General features: G+C 44.1%; 1 protein-coding gene across 1 annotated transcript in view; it reads left to right on the top strand.

The window, feature by feature from the left end:
* LOC124795919 (methyl farnesoate epoxidase-like) overlaps window positions 1-27,206 on the top strand; it is a 325,562-nt gene that overhangs the window by 131,220 nt on the left and 167,136 nt on the right. Inside the window, exon 2 of the mRNA XM_047260000.1 lies at window positions 14,972-15,226. Coding sequence (XP_047115956.1) covers window positions 14,972-15,226 — 255 coding nt within the window. The remainder of the gene's footprint in view (window positions 1-14,971; window positions 15,227-27,206) is intronic.

Below are 27,206 nucleotides of genomic sequence, written 5' to 3'. Positions count from 1 at the left end.
TTTATATCTTGATCTTGAAGTTCATCTTCATTAGGTTAACAAGTGCCATTGTCTAGAAGCACCAATGCTTTGCGGGGCAATTTGTTGGCTTAAAAAACTTTTCAGTTTGTGGCACGAACTCGTTAAGAGAACCATTCTTTAAAAATGTCTGAGCTCATCCAAGCATTTTTTTTTTTTCGGTTCTAATATTTCACCCGTAAAGCATTTTTAGATACATTTTTAAATGCTCTCGGTTTTTTTGGCTTACCTGTCATAGACAGTTTCGTTTTCAAATTTGCTGTGGCGTTACTGCATGCAAGAATTGTCACTCTTTCTTTGCTACGTTTGTAGCCTGGCGCTGCCCTTTCGGCCTTTGACGCCAATGTTTTTCCGGTGACATTTTGTAATTGAGACCAGTCTCGTGTCAGTTAAAAATTTGATCACCTGTTAAGTTTTCCTTGTCCAATACCTTGTGAAGTTTATTCCTAAACAACTGAACAGCTTCAAAATTTTCTGAAAGCTTTGCACCACAGACATTAAGTTGCCGAATCCCGTATCTTTTCTTTCATCTATAGCCTACACTAGCTGTGAAATCAGGTTCACCTTCTTTTAATTCGTTACGAAACTTTAAGGCTTTTTCCTGCAAAATAGGTCCCGACATGGATACACCTTTATCTTTATGTTGAGTAAATCATAGGAACAAAGCTTCACTCTACTTTTTCATAATCACATTTTATCATGGTTTTCCGACCTTCCAAAACAGCCGAGGTTTCTCTCTGAGAACACCGCTTCTCAATTTCACTGCGGCTCCTTTTCCAGTCTCCAACTGTTGTTTTCCCGACGTTATAATCTTGTGCCACTATTAATAAAGTATCACCATTGTCTATTCTTTTTAAAGCTTTAAGTTTTTCTTCCATTGAAACGACCACCTTTATCCGTTTTGAAGCCATCACCACAAATTTTTACAATAAACATAATGCAACACGTCCACTCCACTACAGGTCTAAGTTAGCACTGAGGAGTGAGGAGTAGCAGACGGCGACAATGAACTGAGTATCAACAAACAACACGTTAGTCACTGACCTGTCATCGGTTGGCGCACGGCCGGTGCGGTGAAAGGGTCGGATATCACAGGTCAGATAACCGAAGATCGGATAATCGAGACTCTATTATATATATACGCTTATAGACTATAAATGAGACGTCCATCAAACGTTAACTATATATATAATTGTTTATATGCCCACATATAGAATATAGTGGGAGTATTTCTTAATACCTTGGTTAGATATACTCCTGTGGCTTTGTGTGTTCCAGGATACACTAAAAGGTAAGCTCCTTCATGTGGTATGACACTGATAACATATGGTCCACTGTACAGCATTTGCTCCTTTTATATTTTGTTGTTTATTAGTAAGGATCTTGGATGCCCGCAGCTCGTGGCCTATTGGCTAGCGTTGCTGCCTCTTGATCACAGGGTCGGGGTTCGATTCCCAGGCAGGCTGGAGATTTTCCCTACCCGTGGACTGGGATTTTGTGTTGTCATCATTCTGGGGTGGTGACAGAAAGGGCATCTGGCCACCCATTCAACTAACAACGCCAAATCCGCTAATGACCAAGCCGACCCTGTGGCCATGTGGGACAAAGGCACAAGCAAAAGAAGAAGAATAGTAAGGATCTTGGATGGTCAAGTCCACTGTACAGCATTTGCTCCTTTTTTATTTTGTTGTTTATTAGTAAGGATCTTGGATGTCCACAGCTCGTGGCCTATTGGCTAGCGTTGCTGCCTCTTGATCACAGGGTTGGGGTTCGATTCCCAGGCAGGCTGGAGATTTTCCCTACCTGTGGATTGGGAGTTTGTGTTGTCATCATTCTGGGGTGGTGACAGAAAGGGCATCTGGCCACCCATTCAACTAACAACGCCAAATCCGCTAATGACCAAGCCGACCCTGTGGCCATGTGGGACAAAGGCACAAGCAAAAGAAGAAGAATAGTAAGGATCTTGGTTGGTCATGGATTAAAACCTTACTGCCTATCTTCACTTTCTGTAACTCTCCTGATTTTCTGTCAAAGTACCCTTTTCTTTGGGTAGCATTTTCCATGTACTTTACTAGTGAATGACTCACCTTTTCTTCCAGTAGTAAATTATTTCTGAGTAACTTTGGCAATGGAATTGTCCCCTCATTCCTTTTAACTTTACTTAACACAAGTTAATTTGGCATACATTTTGTGGAAACATGAGGTAGGTTATTAAATATTCCCTCAAATTGTGTCAAATAACGTGCCCACACTGTCTACTAGAACAATACATTCTAATAAAATGGTTAAATTCTCTAAACATTATTTCCAGTGGGTTGGCCTCCAGATGGCATTTTGAAATTAATATTGTCTTTTCCGTTCTTACATAAGAAGTTTATCCAGTGGGCACTGGTGAAATTGTATTATAAAACATTCTCAGGCTTCTTGCTGTGTCAGTTCAGGGTAAAACATCCAGCATTCGACGATCTCCAACATCGTCTTCGTCAGGAGCAACTGATTGTGAAAATTGCTGTTTGTAACATTATGTGATTGCCCTACTATTTTAAATCATTCACTAACCTAGCAGTCGCTCGGCAACAGCTGCAGTTAGCAGATAACGTGCTGTGACGTGACGTGTTCATTGTGGAAGGGCCGTCAGAGGTACAGTGAGCTATTGACTTTGAAAGCCGCTGCGCGAAAGACAGACAAAAGAAGAAAATTTTTACACATTCTTTTGATGTACGAGATATTCTCGATGAACAGTTACTCATTCTTCTGTCTCTCGTAATTTGTGTCGGACACGCATGTCTTGCCACAGTATTATTAGTGTTTAAAAAATATAATTTTAGTGTAATGTGAAAGTGCCAACTGCATAGCAGTAGAGTCGTGTGAGAAGCTATATTGTGCGACGTGTATATGGAAATGTTAAAAGACGTATGTTCGTTATGTATCGACTGCCACAAATTCAAAGTTAAATAGAATTTTTGTATGGACTAATTATTTAGTATAGAATCTATGTCTCACTACTTCATGACTATATGTATTTAATTTTATGTTTCTGCAAATTTTGATGGTTCACAGTCACAAATTGTTTCGTCGAAATCGGACGGAATTTGCATACGGTGACGTAGTTTCTTCACACCTTATTCTACTGGTAAATGCATGATTAACTTCGGTCCCTTAGGAAATTCATGTTGATCTATCCAAAAACAATTATATTTTCAATAGTCGTTTAGCCCTGACCAGTAAATATATTCAAAACCACTACAATAACTAGTTATGTCTATTGGCCTAAAATACATCATTATGTGATTTTCTCTGCAAATATATTTCCAACGCCGATGATAGCTGTATGTTAACGCACAAAAGTATATATATGTTGTTATATGTTGTGGCGGCCCTATATAGCCGAAAGACGGCTTCTGATTGGTCAATAGTTACGTCATGCTGTCGCAGATGGTGTGAACGTCGGCGATGGTGGCGCCACCATTCCAGCTGTAGCGTAAACATTGCGACGAATATCTCTGACTCTCGTCTGCATCGAGAGCTCGCTTCCATACACGGCTAAGATCAGCCTCTTTAATTATAGAGTCCCATTACACAGAAGCCTGGGACAAAACTTTTGTTCCTTCAAACAGTGTTTCATGGTTGATTGTGAGGCTGTGCCCTGCAACTGCAAATTTCTCCAGTTCTCGATTTTTAATATGCCGGTGATGTTCAGCACATTGGTCGGAAATGGTGCGGATGGACTGACCGATGTAATTGTTTCCGCATTCACATTGGATGTTATAAATCCCAGGAATCCCGAGGCCGAGACTGTCCTTAGGAGGTCGGAAAATACATCTGATACCTCGCCTTGCCAGGATCTCCCCATTTTGTTGGATGTAGCGCCACAAAATAGAAGGAATGCAATCAGTAGCTAATCACGTGAAGGTTCAACATTTTCACGTATCGTTTCCTTGAAGAATTCTGACTTTATATCACGTGACCCATACGGAACACATACTTCAGATGATTAATTTCAGAGTGGAAGTGATCCTCGTCATAAACGGCTTTTGCTCTGTGTATCAGCGTATTTAAAGATGCTCTCTTCTGGACTGGATGGCGAAAACTCTCGGGACCAAGATATAAGTCAGTGTGGGTCGGCTTGCGGTACACTGAGTGGCCGAAGCGTCCACCCGACTATCGTTGTACCAGAACGTCTGAAAGCGGCAGCCTACCCACTCTACTTGTCTCGACAGTGAACTAGATGTTAGGGTGCATACTGTTCATATGTTCTGGACGCGCTCAAGAGCTTCTACCCTGTGTGGACAGACTATGAAAGTATCGTCAACATAACTATAAAATTTTAAGATGGACGAAGGGGAGCCGAATTTAATGCACGATCCTCAAAATGTTCCATAAAAAAGTGAGCTGCTGTACAAAAAGTAGGTGGCCCTCATAAGATGTCGGAACAACTTTATCGTTTCAGGAGGAAAGTGCTCTGCCAACAGTTTCATTGTGTCTCACTGGTGAAATTCCTTGTATTTTCAAATAGAATAGCCACAAGCATACCGACTCGAATGTATTTATGTTTTTGTAAATATAGGGATAAGAAAAATTTGCTCACTCGGATTTCGCAGCACGATCCCTCACGTAGTAGCAATACAAAAATGTTTGTCACTAAATTTCGTCCTATGCGTATTTCCGGCAGTAAATCAATAACGAATGATTGGCACTCTGACAACACTGTAATCACATGTACGGTAACTACTTCCGTCAGCCTGTTTGAAAAGTGCTGTGCAGTTGGTGCAGTACAAAACGTTTTGTGTTAGCTTGAGGGAGGTAGAAGGTTCGATTCTGGGTCGAGGGCGATTTATTATTATTTGTTAAATCTAGTCTGCATAGTACAGAATCTGCCGTCTAAATTGTCCTACAGCAATTACAGTGGGTCTTCTAGAAAACATTTGCACTTACATACTACGAACACAGAAATTGAAGTGCAGTCGTTGTCGGAGTTCAGCTTTCACATCACTGCATCTATTAGACTCCAAATCTCTTTTCTATGTCCCCTGCCCGAGTGGCACCATGGATTAGTACGAACTATTATTCTTGCCACTTTCAGATCCACTACATTTCATTAGGGCCTTAACGTCACAAGTGGGGCTAGAAACGTGCTTTGCAGATAATCGGTTACCATTTATACGAATTATCACGATGGAGTCACTAATTATGCCTTTCGATACTGAGTCTGATAAGGCCATGTTGGTTAGTAAGTATCTCCATGTGCCACAATTATTGTTATTATGAGGGACACTCCAAAATAAATGCACACTATTTTTGTAAAAATACAGTTTTCATTCTGCATGTGTGAAAGTTTTACATGTAGATACATCCTTCCCGCATGTTTTCAAACTTAGTTCAACCTGTTCCCGTTAGTGGCGCCGTCGCAGCATGTCTTCAAGATGGCTGCTACACTTGACGTTCGTCAGAAACAACGTGCTGTCATAGAATTCCTGTGCTGTGAAAACGAGACTGTGGGAAACATTCACAAGAGGTTGAAAAAGGTGTACGGAGATGCTGCTGTCGATCGCAGTACTGTTAGTCGGTGGGCAAGCAGGTTACGTGATGTAAGCGGGCACAGCAATATTGAGGACTAACCCCGCAGTGGCGGGCCTCGTACTGCACACACTCCAGACAATGTGCAGAGAGTTCACGAATTGGTGACTGCTGACAGACGCATCACAGTGAACGATTTGTCACGCTACGTCGGGGTAGGGGAACAAAGTGTTTGCAGAATACTGAAAGTGTTGGAGTTAAAAAAAGGTTTGTGCCAGGTAGGTTCCCAGGATGTTGATAGTGGCTCACAAAGAAACAAGAAAAACGGTATGCAGTGAACTTTTGTAACAGTACGAGAATGGTGGAGATGAATTTCTTGGAAGAACTGTGACAGGTGATGAAACATGGCTCCATCATTTTTCACCAGAGACGAAGAGGCAATCAGTGGAGTGGCATCATGCAAATTCACTTAAGAAAAAAAATTCAAAATCACACCTTCTGCTGGAAAAGTTATGGCTACGGTGTTTTTCGATTCCGAAGGACTCTTGCTTGAGGACATCATGCTAAGTAGAACCACCATAAATTCTTATGCATATGTGACGACACTGAATAAACTTCAAGCTCGACTGAGTCGTGTTCGACCACATCGGTAAAATCAGGATGTTTTGCTGTTGCACGACAATGCACGACCACATGTCGGTCAAAAAACCATGGAAGCGATCACAAAACTCGGATGGACAACACTGAAACATCTGCCTTACAGTCCTGACCTGGCTCCATGTGACTATCATCTCTTTGGGAAACTGAAAGATTCTCTTCGTGGAACAAGGGTTGAAGATGATGATACCCTTGTGCACGCTGCCAAGCAGTGGCTCCAACAGGTTGGTCCAGAATTTTACCTTGCGGGTATACAGGCGCTGGTTCCAAGATGGCGTAAGGCAGTTGAGAGGGATGGAAATTATGTGGAGAAATAAAAATATTGTTCCTAAAGGATGTATCTACACACTGTAAAACTTTCAAACATGTAGAATAAAAGATGGATTTAAAAAAAATAGTGTGCACTTCTTTTGGTCTGACCCTCGTATTTATTATTATTATTATTATTATCATCTATGGAAACGTGGAAACATCACGTCTATTGCTGTTAGGGAAACAATGTAATTCGAAAACGAACATTGCACAATTAACTATATCGGTGTGAGTCATGCAGAACAAAAGCTGTGAGAGATGTGATGTGCATTGCGTGGAACAGCCTGCTGCGTGTTTATAGTGTATGCCCTGTTCACCAGACAGGGACTAGTTGCTAGACGAGTAACACACCCATGATAGCCTTCACATACATTCATACACATATCGCACTTTCTTCTGGATTTATTCTAAGACACTGTGCTGGACGTACAGCATGCACAAACGATGAGTACGTGGAAATACTTCTGGTCCTTGGTGCCTCCGATAACCGGGCTTGTGTTGCCGCCCGTGAATATGCTGCTAGAGATCCTGGTCGATGTCATCCAGATAAAAATGTATTTCATCATCCGGAGCTTCACCTTCGGGAGACAGGTTCTGTCCTTCCACCATCGCGTGACAGATGTCGTCTACAGACTCGATGTGCTCCAGCTACTGAGAAATCTATTCATTGCCCTGTTTTCTGTAGTGGTATTCTTGAATCAGGCATGAACTGCAGTACCGATCCGTACTGGTAGGGAGCCAATCCAACAACTGTATCCCTTCTGATCCCAGAACACTGTCGCAATTTGTTTCTGAATGCACAGTCCCGGCCGTGACTTCTTGCGACAAGGGATCCCGCGATGCTACCACCCCATGGATGGGCGTTTCTTTTCTGCAGTCTCATGGAAGAACCATGACCAATCGACAGTGACCAGACGCTCAAAGAACTCCGGCGGATCTGCGCTGTAGTGTTGCACCAGATGTTGGAACATTTCCACACGCTTCTGTTTCTGCACAGTGGTGATGGAAAGGGGGACCCGTTGTGCACACATCTTCATCTTCAAATCCTCATGGATGATGATGCGCGGCGTTCCCCGTATTAGACCTGTTGCCTTCCCTAGTTCAACAAACTAGATTCGCCTGTTTCCCATTATCAAGTCATGGACACGCTGCGCATTGCTCGGTTTGCGTGCAGTCGCTGGACGCCCGGTGCTTTTGCGTTTTTCAACACATTCCCTGCCATCTCTGAATTCTGATACCCAACAAAACACAGGTCTGCGAGGTGCTGTGTCCACTAACCTCATGTGGATATCTGACTCAATCATTCCTTCCCTCCAAAGAAACAACACCGTGCATCGTTACCCATGCTTGTCTGCGTACTCGCAAGCCGGAACGAATTCTGCTGCAAAATCAATATTGTACGAACTAAATGATAACGTAAACTGACACAGGTTAAAGTTTAGAATGGTAAAAGCAAAGTATTCCAGTAAACATGGGAACGTAAACGAGCCGTGTGCGAGATTGTTATCTTTACGAGCAGCCACTGACTTCAGCATCAAATTTTGTCCCAATTAGTAAAAATGAATTTGCAATGTAAACTTTTCTCTTAATTAATCATCTGACTGGAGTGAAATTTCATTGAGGGGCAACGCTAACAATGTATTCAGTGCTACTCCAGTATGATACTTGTTACAGTTTACAACACACTCGTTCCGTCTTCACGTTACTGCCACTCTTTTCAGCAGTGAGCTACAGATTCTTTCAAACACCGCTGGATCATAACGTAAAACTTCATAAGAATGCAAATTCGCTGCTCTTGTTCTTCAACTGTATTGACGGAAGTGCTGTACACTGTACTTTTCAGATGACCCCAGGCACCAAAATTCGGAGCATTGAATTAAGGTTATCGTGGAAGTCGAGATAAGAATCTTTGTTCGACCTATCCACAATGCTCCATATTGGCAGTTTATATGTCTACTCATCTCATTAGAAAGATGTGGCTGTCCATCATGCATGTACCACATTTCTCAACGTTTCGCAAGGAGCATGGGTGAATTTTCAGCCAGATTAGATGGAGACTCAATCGAAAATTTTACATTTCAAAAAGATCTGTACTAGCTAGGACAAAATTTAAATAGAAATCAGCGGTTCAATACTAGACATTCGCAATTATTACGCAAATGGTATGTTTTTGATACAATGTTTATAGGAATGTTTTTGCTTTTATCGGGCCGCGTATGATAGTACTCGGTACCAAAATGTTCGAAAAAGCCACGCGCGAAAATGCAATATTTCAGGGGGTCACATCACAGGTTCTGATCAGAGAGGTGGGTGGTCAAATCTTTTGGACAGCCCTTGGCTCAGCGACCATTTGTATACCTGTCAGGAATCGGGCACACTGTAGCTAGCCTACAGCAGAGGATCAAAATAGAAACCTCAGACACTTCCTCCAGTCAACGCAAATACACCAAATCGGTTGGTGTGATCTAAGGAGAAATTAAAGCGGATTATAAAAGTACCACTTGTGCATGGGCTATTCTTGGAGGAACCCCGAAAAACCATGATTTTTGGTTACGGAAAGTATCAGTTGTGGGGCTGGCCACTTCTAGATTTTTAACGCATGGTGGTGGGCGAAAAATAAGTCGGATGCTGCAGTATTTGCGCGCTGCCGAGGTATAATGGAGACAGTGACAGTGGGAAATAAAAACAAAAGAAGGCAACGTAATTCAGAGAGGAGGCAGTGGCAGTGACATGTACTGTAAATCAATAGGGATGAAGAAGACGGAAAGAGAAATAGACAGTGGCAGTGAGATGGAGATACTGAGCATGAAGGCTTGACTACAAAGAGAGACTGAGTAAAAGAATTTAGCATGTTCTGTGCTAAAAGAGAGCGAGTATGTTCGTATGCCTATTGAATATGTTCGGATGCCAAAATTTTTGTTGAAGGCAGAATGAGGATTGAGGCAGGTGGTTCCTCACTTAACTGCCAGTATTGTAAAGAGGAATATTTTCACCTTTTTTGTGCCCCAACAGGAGCATTTTTCCTCTTGTTATAACAGACTTTATCCCGTGTGAGTCTTCGCTATTAATTATGATACACCCCATATCTGCAGCTACGGCACCCAGGATCCATCACGGACAGAATAAGACGTGAACAGTGTATTTGGAAACGTATTGCTGCTGAAAATCTAGAATCTATTTTCAACTCTCTTTCTGGGTGTATATATTTGAATGATCAAAAATATTTTGTTTAAGAGGTAACTCTTCAGTATGCTAAATGCGAATTGATCTGGCAGGCACCGGACGCTTTGTTTCATCCCAGACGTGGGATTCATACTGGAGCTTCAAGTAGTACACCCCATCGTATCTAATACCTTCTGTCACGGTACAAAGTTCTCAAGTTGTAAACACAAGGCTCCTCATGCTTCAACGGCACGCGTTCGATTTTAAAATTATCAGGGGCAGTCACATGAAAACCGAACTCCTGCCACAATAGGACCATGGAGGCGCTCCATTCCAAAGTAATCACCACACGCGGTAAGACATTTATCCAATTGGGAGACGATCAGTTCTTGTTTCGTAGAACACTGTCGGCCGCTAACGGCTCCTCAACCGCACCCACACTTGTACTTCCTGGTCCGACTGTAACTGCCGTCCACCAAAGTCTTTCTTTAGGTCGACAGAGGTGTGGAAATCACAGGAGAAAGATCCGCGCTGCACCGAGGATGTTCCCAACTAGCGTACCCTTCGTCCGATTGGTAGTGTGGAGGCGGGCGTTTTCGTGCAAACGGGCCGATTTCAACCGACAGAATTCAAACACCACGTAGGCAAACGGTAAAGCCAAAAGTGGAAACAACCCGCATTTCCCTTCACAAACGAAATCCAAAGCTGTTCTCACAAGTTCCAGTAAGGTCATGACGACTGTCTTCTGCAGGGGCCCTCTGCTCATAGCGATCATCGAGGGTGGAACCACAATTAATGCGCAGCGCTGTGAAGAGACTCCACAGAAACTGTGACGCGCCATAAAGTCAAAACGCCCGATACTGCTGGTGGAACGAATCATGTTGTTGCACGATGACGCCCACCCCCAGTCTTCCAATCAGACGAAGGTTACACCCCAGCGATTTGTTTGGGAAACATTGAAACATCCTCTGTACAGTTTGAATCTTTCATCGTGTGGTTTTCACATTGTTGACGTCCTGAAGAAAGACGTGTGTGGACATCAGTTTCAGTCGGACGAGATAGTGCATGTGTGAGTGAGATTGTGGAGCCGTCAGTGGCCGAACGAGTTCTACGAAAGAGAGATTGATCGTCTTGGCTCCCAGTGGGATAAATGTCTCAAAGCATTTAACGATTACTTTTAAATGAACCCATTCCGTAATCCTGTTGCGGCGGGTGTTCGGTTTTTCTTTGACTGCCCGTTATATTTACGCAATATGTCTAAAATGTTCTCATACACACACAAGCCATCTAGCCATTTTGTAAACTAATTCCGCAAGCCCCAGCGAGAGAAGGCGAATACAGGCCAACAACAAGGTCCTACTGACTTTCGTTACCGCATAGCACTTTCCCTCAGACATCGTTCACAGGCCATTCGTAGGGTTTATTTACTTCCATGTGGACGGCCCATCAGATAGTGTGCCGTATAGAATCAAATGGAAACTTTTCCCATGCTGTACAAATCAATCGAGAAGTTTTTATCCTGCTGTAATCGACGACGCGGATTTTTTCGTGTAATCAGCGGCTTCCGGGCAGGAACACGGCGCTAACAATGAAGTACCCTTAATTCTAGACAAATAGTTCTGTCACATATCCGATCTGCAAAGTCGTCTTCATAATTACACTTCACTTTTGTTGTTTGACACTTTGTATAAGATTAAGATCAAGTGATTCAGAAGACCAGTCAAGGTGTGAAAGGCTATAGGATAAAGGTAATTACGGGAGTAACCGAAGGAAGTTTGATAGGAACGAAAAATGGTTCAAATGGCTCTGAGCACTATGGGACTTAACTTCTAAGGTCATCAGTCCCCTAGAACTTAGAACTGCTTAAACCTAACTAACCTAAGGACATCACACACATCCATGCCCGAGGCAGGATTCGAACCTGCGACCGTAGCGGTTGGGCGATTCCAGATTGTAGCACCTAGAACCGCTCGGCCATGATAGGAACGTTCCTGTTTACAACGTATAAAACTAATCTGGTAGAAAGAGTCGGAAGCTCCTTGAAGCTGATCCCAGATTATGCAGCTGTCTGTAAGAAAGTAGCAACACCAGAAGACGGTGTTGATTTGCAAAATGACCAGCAGAGAATTGATGAACAGTGCGGGCTCTGGCAGTTGACCTTGAACTAAAATAAATACAACATATTGTGCCAACATAAGAAACGAAATCCACTACTGTACAACTGTACTACATCTACGTAGATACTTTGCAAGTCACCGTAAGGTGCTTGGCGGAGGGTACCCTGTACGACTACTTGTCATTTCCCCTCCTGCCCCGCTCGCAAATAAAGCGAGGGTAAAACGACTGTCTGTACGCCGCCGCATGAGCCCTAATTTCTCATATCTTACCTTCGTGCTCCTTAAGCGCGATGTTTGTTGGCGTGAGCAGAATCGTTCGGCAGTAAGCTGCAAATTCTGGTTCTCTAAATTTTCTCAATAATATTTCCCAAAACGAACGCCGCCTTCCTTCCGGGGATTCCCGTCTTAGTTCTCGAAGCATCTCCGTAACACTTACGTTTTATTCGAATCTACCGGTAACAAATATAGCAGCCCTCCTCTGAATTGCTTTGATGTCTTCCTTCAATCCGACCTGGTACGGATTCCAAACACTCTACCACTACTCAAGAATAGAACGCACCAGCATTCTATATGCGGTCTCCTTTTCTAAAATTCTCCCAATAAACCAAAGTCGACCATTTACCTTCCCTATCACAGTTTTCACATGCTCGTTCCACCTCATATCCCTTTGCAGCATTACGTCCAGATATTTAACTACTGTGTCAAGCAGGACACTAGTAATACTATTTCGAACATTACAACTTCGTTCTTCCTACTCATCCGCATTAACTTATATTTTTCCACATTTAGGACTAGTTGCCATTCATCATCCCAACTATAAATTTTGTCTAAGTCGTCTTGTATCTTCCTATAGTTACTACTGATGACAAATTGCTGCAAACAGTGTCCACCATAGGCATCCAAAGCTACCGTAAATGGAATGACCACAAAAAACAAATAGTAGGACGGTCAGGTGCCAGACTGAGATTCATAGGAAGAATCTTAAGGAAATGTAGCTCATCCACGAAGGAAGTGGTTAACAAAGCGCTTGATCTAACGATTCTTTAGTATTGTTCATCAGTCTGGGATCTTTACCAGGTAGGTTTGATAGAACTGATAGTGAAAATCCAACAAAGAGCTGCGCGTCCAGTCACGGGGCTGTGTAGTCCGCGGGAGAGCGTTTCAAAGATTGTCAACAAACTGCAGTGGCAAACGCTACAAGACAGGCGTTGTGCATCACGGAGAGATTTGCTATTGAAATTTTGAGAGACCCCTTTCCGGGAAGGGTTTGACTACAAGTTACCTCGTTCCACATGCATCTCGCAAAATGACAACGATTAGAAAATTTCAGAAACTAGAGCTAATACGATGGTTTACCAACAATCACTTCGCGCGCACAATTCGCGAATCAAGAAGGGAAGAGGGGTTCAGTTAGTGATACCAGATGTACCAATCGCTACACACCTTTATGTGGCTTACAACGTATGGTGTGGATGTAGATGTTCATCAAACCAGGGATGCAAGCGTTTATCCCTGTCAAAAAGGCTGTTGCCGTCTTGCTAGGCATGAGTGGCCTGAGCAAACTCATCATAAGGACGGAAAACGAAGGGCAACACTTTTCTCATGTTCATGTGACGTCAATGAGCGTATCAAGTCATATTACGAAAAACACCCCAAAACTACACAGAACAGTTTCCGGCTGAAATACATCCTTCTCACTGCTGTTCAATGGCCTCACTGTGCCGTCGGTTCAGACGACACCGTGCATCATTTGAAAAGAGGCCACATCACGAATTATCACATCACACTACATGCCCCTGGTTAGCTACTATCCAGTTGCTGTGCTATTTGGCCAATAGAAGATGTACAGCTGTACTTGCCACCGTGAGTAGTGAGGTTTTGCAAGAACCTGATACCAAATGCCTAGTGCAGTTGTTCAGAGACTTGTTGAGACAGACATCTATTATCTAGGAACACCAGTGCCTGCCGGATTTGAAAACGATTGTCACGGAAGGTGTGCGACTCGTCTCTGCAGCCTTTGGGTTAGGACACTATCACTAGAACTGTTCTTGCGCCTCCTTCCATGCCTGCGAGTGGCGAGTTGGACAGTTCGCTTTGGTACACCAACAAATCTGGCGTCTTCATTCACCGTGTGATTATCTGTCTTCCAAACGCAACAGCTCCTTTCATCCACTGCGTCACGTCTCCGCGTCGACGCACTTGCTTCACTGATTCCAAGCGATTAGCACCCACAGACACACCTACCACTTCAGAGACATCACTTACATCAGCAGTGGAGGGTCACATGCCCGTCTGGTAACATTTCTAAACTATCTACAACGCTCCAACGCTACCATTGTGCTCTTTTAGGGAATGACTAGCATTTTGTCTGGTGAGCGGACTTAAATGCAGTATTCTACACCCAAGAAGTATTCGACGCCCAAGAAGCTAGCAGTTTAATGTACGAGGGCTATTTGGAAAGTAAGGTCCTATCGCTCCTAAAATGGAAACAACAAAGAAAATAAAAAATGTTTTATTTTCAGCAGGTTGCTACACTTCTCTACATAGTAGCTGCTCCGACTTAGATATCTGTCATAGAGTTGTACTAACTTTCCAATACCCTCATCATAGAAGGCAGCCAACTGAGCTCTCCGACACTCCCCTACGGTGGTCTACAGTGGTGCGCTATCTTCATAGCAAGCGGTTCACATGAGCAATGACGAACCTCAGAGAGAGCCAACATGGGCTGTATGGTGGGTGGACAAACACTTCCTATCGAAAACGCTGTAGGGCCGTCTCATTACCCCCTTCAGTGTGCGGCCGAGAATTGTCTCGAAGAAGGAAATGCGTGACAGGTACGTTATGTGGGGTTGCATGAAGTAAGGCGAAACCTTGCAGCGGGCATCCACACTTAGCGGGAGAGATTAGTGTTCTAGTCATGTTTACATGCTCAATGAGGGCTCAGAACTTGAAGAGAGTGAGGTGACACGACCGACAGATATATTAGAGACACTGTACAAAACATCTGTGCAAAGCTTCGTCGGATTTTCATTGTCGTTTCCATTTCGCGACCTGTCGGACCTTACTTTCCAAATAGCCCTCGTGCATTAGCTACAAAACGTCAGTACACAGCCTACCCAGCGAACGAGAAACTAAGATTCCTACGTTCATGGGTATCTCTAAGGACGGCTTCTTGGTTCCCTCTTCAGGTCCAACATGGCTTCCAGTGTTTGGCAACTACCTGCAAGTCCGTCGGCTGACCAAGAAACTCGGATCGCAACAGGAGGCGTTCGCACACCTCGCCGAGCAGTACGGGTCGCCCATGATCGGTTTACATCTGGGCGGCAACCTGACCATCATCGTCTCCACCAGTAGCCTCATACGCGAGGTGCTCACACGGCCCGAATTTGAAGGACGGCCCCAGAACTTCTTCACGTATCTGCGCACTCTGAAGCTGCGAAAAGGTGAGTTGCACTGTTATTCTTACTTGCGCTTGTACTGAACTTTTACGAGATCCATCATTTCTGGGACATAATATAGCAAATTATTCAAAGTTTTTACCATTACAGTGAAGTACGCGATCTTAGGGTTGCTTGGTGTGTAGTCGGAGGGAGAGCAGTCCCCCCCCCCCCCTCCCTCCTCACATTAGTACAGCTGGCGCTGCCGCTGGGGTGGCTTGAGCTGTACTGTGCGTACGATTTGGTTAAGCACACACCCATGGTCCTGAAGAAGCAAGACCACATTTTACTCGGTCTTCACCATACTCTGTAAACAGACTTCTGCACATAATACAACAGTACTGCAAAAATCTCAATTCAGTATCTTCAAAGTTGTGCAAGAGCATAAAGGTTTGGTCAATAGGGGGTGGGCGTCCGGCTTTAGGAGGTAGTTGCAGGCAACGAAATTAGAAATAGTGACGTTTGCTATAGAAACCTGCATCAACCTTAACAGATACAGATATGGAGTCTGAAATCTTTCGTACAACCGGGGGGGGGGTCTCATGGCTGCAGAGGAAGAGGAACGGAGGAAGTTCGATAGAAACGAACCGAATTTCACTCGCTCACCCTCCTCACCTCGCCGCAGGGCCTCACGTGACCGATTCCGTTCCCGTGGCAGGTTTCGTCCTATACAGTTCCTTGTCTGATAGCGTCAGCGATGTTTAGGCCATAGCGTTACCATGTCAGCACAACTTCACACACCCATCACGTGAACAGGACGTGAGGTGGATGGCCTCTGGCTAATATCCAGTGTCAGACAGCCCAGGCCCTGCTAAAAGTTACGAAACGTTTTACGAGATACCTGTGAGTGAAAATGTAAAGAAGTAAATCAATTTGTTGTGTATCATGCCCTCCCACTTTGTACAGTACTGCATCAGATATAAAACTTTACCTAAGAACCACATTAACTTTTGGCCGGCCGGAGTGGCCGTGCGGTTCTGGCGCTACAGTCTGGAACCGAGCGACCGCTACGGTCGCAGGTTCGAATCCTGCCTCGGGCATGGATGTGTGTGACGTCCTTAGGTTAGTTAGGTTTAATTAGTTCTAAGTTCTAGGCGACAGATGACCTCAGAAGTTAAGTCGCATAGTGCTCAGAGCCATTTGAACCACACTAACTTTTTTGATACAACACACTAATTTAGTGACTGCAATGTGTTCATTTATAATACTGGACACCATAACCAAGAGATGAATTTATACAAGTTATGCTTCTAGAATCTTGTTTACTTTTGTTGCAGTACCTTGCTGACGTAATAGTAATCACTTTAATAATTACTACTTAATTACATTTTGCTGTGTAAGTGTGTGGAAAGAGTGTATGGAGGGCATATGTAAATTGTGGACGTTCTGTTTTATTAAAAACTACGTAAAACCTATTCGTCGGAAAGTTCGTGTGCAATCATGAAGCATGGCACGCATATCTTAACGTGCAGGTCTTTGTATAAAAGCAGCCAGAAGAAATGTTATGACTTATTTGATGTTTCAGGAAAGCTGGCAGGTATATCATCCATGATTTAAATAATGAAAACTGCACCAGCCTCTTATTTGTTCATGCTTAGCGCAATATGTTTCGAGAATTCACTCCAATTTTTAGTGCATTTGCGCATTTGCTTACTGAATATTTTTGCCGATGTTTGCATGTGTGACTTTCTGCCTCTCTTGCGTCTTTTTGATCTACCACAGCATGATTTTTCTGTCTCTCTTGCGTCTTTTTGATCTTAAAAAGACGCAAGAGAGACAGAAAATCGTGCTGTGGTAGACTGTAACACTTTTTTATCGTTTTGGTAATGGGGTGACAGACCTCAGATAGAAATGAAGCCGTTGGCAGAAAAATGAGAGCATAGAGCATTTTTCAGCGATTATCTGGCATATCCTGGGTATGTGTAGTGAGTAGTGTGAGGAGTTAGTGGTGTTGATGCTATTCACACACTGTCGAGCAATTCTTTTACAGATAGAAATTAAGTACGGACTATAATCTGACTTAGTGGTAGTTTGGCTTTATGATTCAGCAGGATATGCATAGTGTCTGCAAATTCTAGAAACGTCTGCCCATCTGTGCCGCCGAAATAGGACTCGATAACTCTCAAATATGACTAATCTGGTAGGCCAGAGGCGTCGTTAACATTAAAACATTAGGGGCTAAATTAATATCACTCTGCACAAGCCGATGTATAGAATCTCAGTACCATGCTCAGGTTGTTTAACTTGTCGTTCCAGGTTCTCTCTCTCTGGAATCGAAGTTGCATTGCGTACCTTTGCTAGTTTAATTTTCAACGAAATTTTGAGCCTGTATTTTCTGTCATTTCTTATGTTTTCTTGTATAATAGTCATTCTTGGTCTGGTACTTGATGTTATTCATAGCATACGAGTCTCCCTGTAGATGTTACGTTTTGCAACCGATGCTATGTTCTTGTTCCTTCATTTGTGTATCTGTCTATCACGGATAGTGCCATTGACATCGAACCCAAGAAAAATGTATTCCAAGTCTGTTATTACGAACAATATCACTACTGGAGAGTTCTAAAAATGTGAAACGTATCTGGCGATGAGTTCTTGGTTTCAGTATGCTTAAGACAGAAAAACACAAATAATTGTAACAGTTAATGATTTTTGTTGTTTAGTTTACAGTCGGCGCATTTGAGTATTATTAGTGACGATGCTGTAGTCCCTAAACCCAGTCATAGAAACCAGGTAAGACTCACTGACATACACTTAGGGTACCTCGGCGCACGGCCTCAACGTCTTTTAGATGTGCACTGTAGTCACTTTCTAGACCGCTCAAGGCTGGTATTCGCTGCTAGAAATATAACTGGATCTCGGCAACAACACAGGATATGTGTGTCAATCCTCTAAGAGGCGATGTACTTCGTGGATGAACAGAATTAGCACACAAAATCCACTTCATGTGTCTGTATCATTTCTGTTACATAATCTCAGTGATTTTCTCATAACGCGTGAAATAAAGTTATCAGTTTATGCTTCTGGCTCGAGGACAGTCATTCGACATGGAAATTTCAATTAATCTTGTATTTCACGTTGCGAACTTACGTCCTAGCCAGCATTGGAGCAGTGAGGGAGACACGACGCTGCACTATTCCGCTAGCTGTGAGGTAACGTTGTTAACTGTAAAGTGGGAGCTGCTTTGGTTCCTTTGTCCAGTCTCGCTGAAGGAAACGTTTTTAGCCGTTGTGTTGCGCAGGGTAGCCTAGCGGTCTGCCACGGTTCGCGCGACTCTCCCCGTCGGGGGTTCGAGTCCTCTCTCGGGCATGGGTGTGTGTGTTGTCCTTAGCGTCAATTAGTTTAAGTTAGATTAAGTTGACCTCAGCAGTTTGATCCCATAGGAACTTCCCACCACAAATTTAGCCGTTATGTTACAGAGCTACAAGCAGTCAAATTGAAAATCGATAAGGAAATTTTATTTACGAGTTGTCACATTCCCACAATACTTCATTCTGACACGGGACAGCAAGTAAAAACAATCTCTTTTGAAGACGAGAATGAGTAATATCTTCCCAATTCGTGCTGGTGTAAGCACGCTCCTGTTACAGATACATAATGTTTTACTAAAATAGACTTACGTCTTAAGAATAACGTGGTAATCCGAATTTCATTTGAATTAGTACAGTCCATATTTTAATAGTGTTGTCTATTGTTTTATTGATCACAACAGTAAACATCAGAGAGAAGTTAATCAGCAACACTACGTTCTCTTACATTACCTAAAACAGTTTGACAACGATCAGGTAGTTTACTGATTCCACACCTGCAGAAATGTACCAGATCTGAGATAAAGAAGCATCAAACCAGGAAGTGCGTTTATTGTGTACTATCAACATGTAATGAAATATTTTAGATCGTCTTTCTTACATTGCAACCTGTGTGTGTCTTAGTTGTTGGTGATTAATTCCTCTTTAGAGGTTAATATAAAGACATCATAACTAGTCCCAAGTAGGAACATTGCAATGGAATTCCCAATGAGCCAACTCATGTCAATCAAGCAAAAATACATTTATATTTTATTAGAGCATGCAGTACTACCGCTCCCAACTTCTGAACCATTGCCTGTTGCATGCAAATGTCAGATGACGCTTAAATGATTTGCTCTCTGGCTTATCGAGGCTTCCTGAATGTGAAAAATCATTCATGTCAAAACGATATTTCTTGAGGCAAAAAAGTCTTTTTCTTACGTGTTTTGGCAGAAAGAACTCGCCACACAAACAATACAAAGATTCCGAGCTGCCTTTGTTGCCTCCCCCCCCCCCCCCACTACTATCCCAAAGCGAACAATATATAGATGTTCAGGTAGAAGTCATTGGGGTGAAAATTACGGGTGATCGTTCCAAGTATTGCCTGTGTCTTGGAAGAGCTGAGTTTAAGAAGCCACTGGATGCACTAGTTTGAAATGGAGTTGAAGAAATCGTTGGGATTTATGTATGTTGGAGTGCGCTGTTAGGATAATTGTATCATTGGCATATAGGAGAAGGTAAAAAGGAGGAGAGGGCCTAATCATATCAGCAGTGTACGGGGCTATGCGAGAATGTAGAAAGGGCAGAGTGAGATGTCATTTGCGGGAATTACGCTTGTTTGTGGTTACATACACTGAAGAGCCAAAGAAACTGGTACATCTGCTTAATATTGTGGAGGGCCCTCGCGATCATGCAGAACTGCCACAAAACGACGTGGAATAGACTCGACTAATGTTTGAAGTAGTGCTGGAGGGAATTGACGCCATAAATCCTGTAGGGCTGTCCAGAAATCCGTAAAAGTACGAGAGGGTGGAGATCTCTTCTGAATAGCACTGGGCAAGCCATCGCAGACGTGCTCAATAATGTTCATGTCTGGGGGGTTTGGTGGGCAACGGAAGTGTTTAAACTCAGAAAGGTGTTAGTGGAGTCACTCTGGAGCAATTCTGGACGTGTGGGGTGTCGCATTGTCCCGCTGGAATTGCCCAAGTCCGTCGGAATGCACACTGGACGTGAATGGATGCAGGTGATCAGATAGGATGCTTACATAGGTGTCACCTGTCAGAGTCGTATGTAGACGTATCAGGGATCCCATATCACGCCAACTGCACACTTACGGAGACTCCACCAGCTTGAACAGTCCCCTACTGACATGCAGGGTCAATGGATTCATGAGGTTGTCTCCATACCCGTACACGTCCATCCGCTCTATACAATTTGAAACGAGACTCGTCCGACCAGGCAACATGTTTCCAGTCATCAATAGAATAGTGTCGGTGTTGACAGGCCGAGTCTAGCCGTAAGGCATTGTGTCGTGTAGTTATCAAGGGTACACGAGTGTGCCTTCGGTTTCGAGAGCCATTTCGATGATGTTTCGTAGAATCGTTCGCACGCTGATACTTGTTGATAGTCCAGCTTTGAAATCTGCAGCAATTTGCAGAAGTGTTGCACTTCTGTCACGCTGAACGATTCTCTTCAGCTGTCGTTGATCCCGTTCTTGCAGGTTCTTTTTCCGGCCGCAGCGATGTCGGAGATTTGATGTTTTACCTTATTGTTGATATTCACGGTACACTCGTGAAATCGTCGTACGGGGAAATCCCCACTTCATCGGTACCTCGGAGATGATGTGTCCCATCGCTCGTGCGCCGATTATAACACCACGTTCAAACTGACTTAAATCTTGGTAACTTGTCGTTTTAGCAGCAGTAATCGATCTAACAACTGCGTCAGACACTTGTTTTCTTATATAGGCGTTGCCGATCGCAGTACCGTATTCTGCCTGTTTACATATCGCTGTATTTGAATATGCATGCCTGTACCAGTTTTTTGGCGCTTCAGTGTATGGACAGTAGGATAGGACTCATTAAGATGGACATAGTTTACTGTGGGTGCATACCTAAGGAGTTTTAAAAGGATATCAGAATGTCATCCATGGTAAAAGGTACAGGAGTTGTTCGTCAGAAGAAAATCTAGGCCAAAAGCCACATTTAGGTGTTTACAAGTATGTTTGTGTTGGGAGATGATTGATTCAAAGATGTTAGGCTGATGGATCGGTAGGAGGAGGTTCAACGGTAGGTTTGTCGGATTTAAGGACAAGTAGGAAATTTGAAGTTTTCGACGGCTATGTGAAGGATCACACCGTAGAGGCTTGCAATGATTTTTAGGGAGAAGCAGGGACAGGTTTTCAGGTGGCAGTATGAAACAGTAGTGGCCTGGAGCAATATTTTGTATTTTGTTTAGTATTTGTACGGGCTCTTGTATTTTCACTGATATATTGTCTGTTTGTTGTACGTGCCTTAGGCAGTGGAACTAAGAGAGAGCTGGGAGAGCTGGTGTATTAATAACAGCATATGGCAGCTTGTGGAAGTGGTAAGCAGTTCACAGTTGCTTAAACAACCGCAGATGGTGCCTTAGCAAAGGAGAGTGAGGAAATAAAGATCATAGCAAAATTGGAAATGATGTTTCCTGTGGACTATGTAATTCAATATTATAAACCACCGTCAGTTTCAAGAAACAAGATGTGGAATAACTTAGTGATTATTTTCTTGTTGAAACAACGATAACAAGTGGTTGAATACTAAGTGCAGAATAGAAAACATCGGAGTATGGTATCAGTGCTTTTTGGGTAGTAGCGTATGCAGTAACAAAAATAAAATGTCAAACTGGATTAAATTTCTAAAGATTATGACTCCTCTTGAAACATTCAGTACTCTACATTACCCGACACTAATGGGACTATTGACTGCACATGTGTCTCAGTCAAACAAACTGCATGTACATGGCGACATCAACAGAAAGTGATTGACAAGCTTTAAAGTTTCCAAACTTATTTTTGCATGGTCTGAGGGACTTTGGCCATTCACTTACATAATAAAATGAAACTCCTACAGCCCCCTCCCGCCCTCCCCCCCGCCCCCCCTCCCCCCCAATGGGCTTACAGTTCTTTCGTGAGTTGGTGCACACCACATACGGGACCCCGAGCTATTACAGTCCATTCTTCCTTCCTGAGCTGCATTTCCTTCACCTTGCCACTCCCTCTCCATCGTGGCCCCTTTCCCACTGTCACCACCTTCCCCTCTCATCGTGTTTTTAGTTATGTCAACCCGGCTATCCTCCTGGTTCCCTGTATTCCTTGCAGTTTTCTTCCTCTTTCATCCTTTTTGGCATTTTTGGCCCCATTGTGGTTTGTCATCCACTTCCAAATTTTCTGTCTTTAATGTGGGCCATTTGGAGAAGAACTCCCTCCGCAGCGTCAACAGCTTGGATTCCTCTACCCACTTCCTACCCCTCTTCATTCTCCACAATGGCTCCCCTCTCCCCCCCTGATAGGTAACCAGCTTGTGTAGCCAGTCCATTTGGTGGCACTGTTATGTACTCATCTGCTGCCAAAATCTGGTTGTTCTCAAACGATCATCTCTTCAAAAGGTATCAGATCACTGAATGCTACTTTGTATGACCCTGCAGCCTTCCCTTCCCCGGATATGCCCTTGGAGGAGGGCCAGGCTCGCCATCTTGGGATGAAACACTTTCCCCACTACCTGGTCTGTACTAGATAGGGGCGCATTCACCACCACAAAACCGTTGTTTATTGTAGAGAACATCGAGGATAAGTTTGTTGAAGTGGAATCTCTCAATAAGATGCAGTCAGGCTCCCTGTTGATTATAGCTTCTTCCGCCACCCAATTTACAGCCCTTCGTGCTTGTGATCGCCTTGGCACTTGGTGACAGCCCAGTGTCTATTACCCCGCACCAGTCCCTGAATATGGTCCAGGGAGTGATTTCTCATAGGGACCTTTACCTGAAAAGTGACGAGGAAATCTGGGCTAATCCTTAGTGATTCGGCATCTTCAGTGTCTGCAGAAGGGTCATGACAATTGCACAGATACCAGTGCATTTATTCTGGCTTTTGAGGAAGATATCCTCCCAGAGGAGGTCGAGGTTATATTTTACCAATATGATGTGAAATCGTACGTCCTGCCACCAATGAGGTGTTTTTGGTGCTTGGGTTTTGGGCATATGTTTTCCCACTGTACACTGAATGCTCTGTGTGGTGACTGTGGCCATCAACTCCATTATCTGACGCTCAGGCCCGCCAAAAATATGACTAACTTCACCTTGTGTCGATTTCTTCTATTTTTGCCTCTGTTACGTCCTTTCCCCCTCCTACTTCATACTTACCCCATCCCCATGCCTCTGCCATCTCCCCCTCCTCGGTGGTTCTCATGCCCTGCCCTCCACGTGCCACTACGTTCCCAAACCAAGAAATTGACCCTTCTTCTACAGGCCCACCAGCAATTGAGTTCCCCCCGGATCCCATCCCCAGCATCTCTCAGGCCTGCTATCACAACTTGGCCATGGGACACACCGTCTGTGTGCCTCATGGTCGCCTACTCTCTTTCAGTTTTGGATCTGGCGGAAGCCTCCTCTCCCTTGTGCCCTGTCATCCTCAATCTCCGAAACGGAAGAAGAAGAAACGTAAGTCCCAGGACAAGGCCCTCTTCCTGGTGCCCTCTGAGTCTGACATCTTATTTATGGATGTCACCCCATCCTTGTCGGTGACGACCACTGACCAGGCGACATGACTTCCCCTAGGCTTCTTTATGGCTAACCTGGACTCTCACAGCATGTTAATTCACTGGAATGGAACAGTTATTACCGTCTTGCTCTTCAAGAAACGCACTTCCGTGATGACAACTGTCCAACGCTTAACTGTTATCGGGAGTTCTGTCACAAATGTGCCAGCGCTGGAATAGCGTCTGGAATGGTCTGGTTCACGCTGATACCATTAGTGACTGGTTCCCCTTCATACTAACCGGAAGCAATAGCGGTATGAATGCAAACGAACCCAGCAATCATCATTTGCAATGTCTACCTCCCTCCAGGTAGGTCACTTCCTTATGCTGACCTATCTGTCTTAATACAGCAACTCACGTCCCTGTACCTTCTCCTTAGGGACTTCAGTGCACACTATCCCCCTGTGGGGGAGTGCCACTTCGATGGGTAGTGGTCTTCTAATTGACCAACTTATTACTGACTTTAATTAATGACGGTTCCCCTACCCATTTCAGTGCCGCTCTCAGCACCTTTTCTGCTATCGATCTCACAATCTCCTTGCCTGCTCTTGTGGCTTTCCCACACTGGTTACGCCGTAATGATCTTTGTGACAGTGACCATTTTCTGATGATGCTATCTGTGGTGTGACCGCCAGACACCACACTTGCTAGGTGGTAGCCTTTAAATCGGCCGCGGTCCGTTAGTATACGTCGGACGCGCGTGTCGCCACTATCAGTGATTGCAGACCGAGCGCCGCCACACGGCAGGTCTAGAGAGACTTCCTAGCACTCGCCCCAGTTGTACAGCCGACTTTGCTAGCGATGGTTCACTGACAAATTACGCTCTCATTTGCCGAGACGATAGTTAGCATAGCCTTCAGCTACGTCATTTGCTACGACCTAGCAAGGCGCCATTACCAGTTACTATTGATGCTGTAACACATGTACCGTCAAGAGCGATGTTCACTAATTATGGATTAAAGTTAAGTATTCCAGCAGCTACGTACGTTTTTGGCTATTCTCATTTCCGTGTCCTGTTCCAGACCTCACGCCAGCCTGCGTGAGCTTAAACGCGTGCCTTTCGGCTTCCTCCTAGTGGGTTGGCTGTCTTCCCAGTCCACAACACTATCGTTCCCCTGCCGCCACCAGGTAGACAAGCCCCAGCGCTGGACATTGTACAGAGCCAATTGGCTCTTATATACTTCAGCTCTTCGACATCTCTTTCTCGGATTGCGTTGATAAGGTCATGCAAGACGTCTCTGCCACTCTTCTTCATGCTGGTGGCACTACTACCCCCTTTCCACGGGTCCCTCTCGTCGTCCACCGATCCTGTGATGGGCCAAGGACGTAGCAGTCGCTATCCAGGACCGCCAAAGTACGCTACAACTATTTAAACCACACTATTCACAGACCAACCTTATCGCATTTTAGCGTCTATGTGCAAAGGGTAAATAGAGTAAAAAGAAATGCTGGGAGTGCTATATTTCCTCCCTGGGTGTGTGTGCCTTATTGTCGAACGTTTGGTCCAAGCTCTGTAGCCTTCTGGGCCGCCAGCAATAATCAACTGTTCAAGGTGTCATCCTAAAGGACGCTCTGTGTACTGATCCATCAGTCCTCGCAGAACGCCTCGCAGCACATTTTGCGACAGCGTCAGCATCCTCTTCCTATCCTGCTACCTTTCTTCATTATAGAATTCAGCTTGGTGGGGGTTGAAACAGAGGGGGTTTGTTTAGCTTCTGTTTTCATTAGACTGTTTATTCTATTCTGGAAACCATGTAATTCTTCTTTACTTTCACTAAGGATATCAATGTCATCAGCGAATCGTATAATTGATATCCATTCACCTTGAATTTTAATTCCACTCCTGAAACTTTCTTTTATTTCCGTCACTGATTCTTCGGTGTCGAGATTGAACACTACAGGCGAAAGACTACATCCCTTTTTAATATTGTGGAATTTGCACAACGCGATCCGGCGGCAAACACGTTAAGACTATTTACAACTTAGGTAAGTGATTAACATTGAAAGATCACAGGTGAAAGTAAGTATGATAGAAGCCATTGCAAATGTGAAATGTTGTTACATTAATAGCCAGTGTAAAGCCAGAATGCTGAATGCAAGCACGCAAACGTGCGTGCATTGTGTTGCACAGGTGCCAGATGTCAGTTTGTGTGACGGAGCTCGATGCCTCTGTACTTGGTAGGCCAACAGAAGGACGGTTAATGCTGGTTCTGGATAACACTGCATTTGTCGACGGATGATGTCCCATACGTGCATGATTGGAGACAGATCTTGTGATCGAGCAGGCAACATGCCGATAACCTGTAGAGCAAAAAAGGGTTATCTGGGCGAGCGTTATCATGCTGAAAAACACCCCCTTGAATAGTGTTCATGAATGGCAGCACCATGGATTGAATCACCAGACTGACGAATAAATTTGCAGTCAGGATGAGTGGAATACCACAAGACTGCTCCTGCTATCATACTAAGTCGCATCCCAGACTGAAACTCCAGTTGTAGGTTCAATGTGTCTAGCACACAGACAGGTTGGTTGCGGAACCTCAACTGGCTTCCTTATAAGCAACATTCGGCCATCACTGGTACCGAGGAAGAACCAGCTTTCATCACAAAGCACAACAGACTTCCACCCTGCCCTCTAATGGGCTGTCACTTGACACGACTGTAGTCGCAAATGGCATTGGTTTGGAGTCAGTGGGATGCACGCTACATGGAATCTGGCTCGGAGCTGTCCTTGAAACAACTGATCAGTAACTGTTCATTATGTCACTGTGGTCCCAGCTGCTGCTCAAATTGCTGCCGCAGATGCAGTATGATGCGGCAGAGCGAGACACAGAACACCTCCTGACCACTGCTGCCAGTAATTATGCACTGTGGCAGCATCCCTGCCAAGTTCTTCTGTACTGTCGCAGGACGAATATCCAGTTTCTCGTAGCCCTGTTATGCGACCTCGTTCAAACTCATTGAGCTGTTGATAATTATGTAACTGTCGCCTTAAAGGCATTTTTCTCTAACTTCAACTCGCGACTTCGAATCACAAGACGACTAATTCTCAAGACAGCGACAGCATGTATTTAAAGTTCACCTGACTTTCATCATCATAGGGTAGCTACTAGCCCCACTCTCTTGAGACTGGTGTGAAATTTTAATAGAAACATATCTACCAACATTCGTTTATGTCGCATAATTGTTTCTTGGTGCTGCGATTTCTTTTTCCATCAGGGCATGAAAGGAGTCGGAGTATTGTGTTGTATGGGACAATTTAACCATTTTAAAGCTGCCCGGGTTGGCTGTTGGTGATGTGACTGAAGTGGAAACGCAAAGGACAACAAGAACTAAACCAAGACCAGGGAAACCACATATATTGATGGACACAGGCCGTCCAGCATTGCCAAGGATGGTTGTAAAACGTCG

Source organism: Schistocerca piceifrons, chromosome 4, assembly GCF_021461385.2.
Source record: "Schistocerca piceifrons isolate TAMUIC-IGC-003096 chromosome 4, iqSchPice1.1, whole genome shotgun sequence".
Taxonomy (NCBI): Eukaryota; Metazoa; Arthropoda; class Insecta; order Orthoptera; family Acrididae; genus Schistocerca; species Schistocerca piceifrons.
Note: the sequence above shows the minus strand (reverse complement) of the source record. Positions and strands in the feature narration are given on the sequence as shown.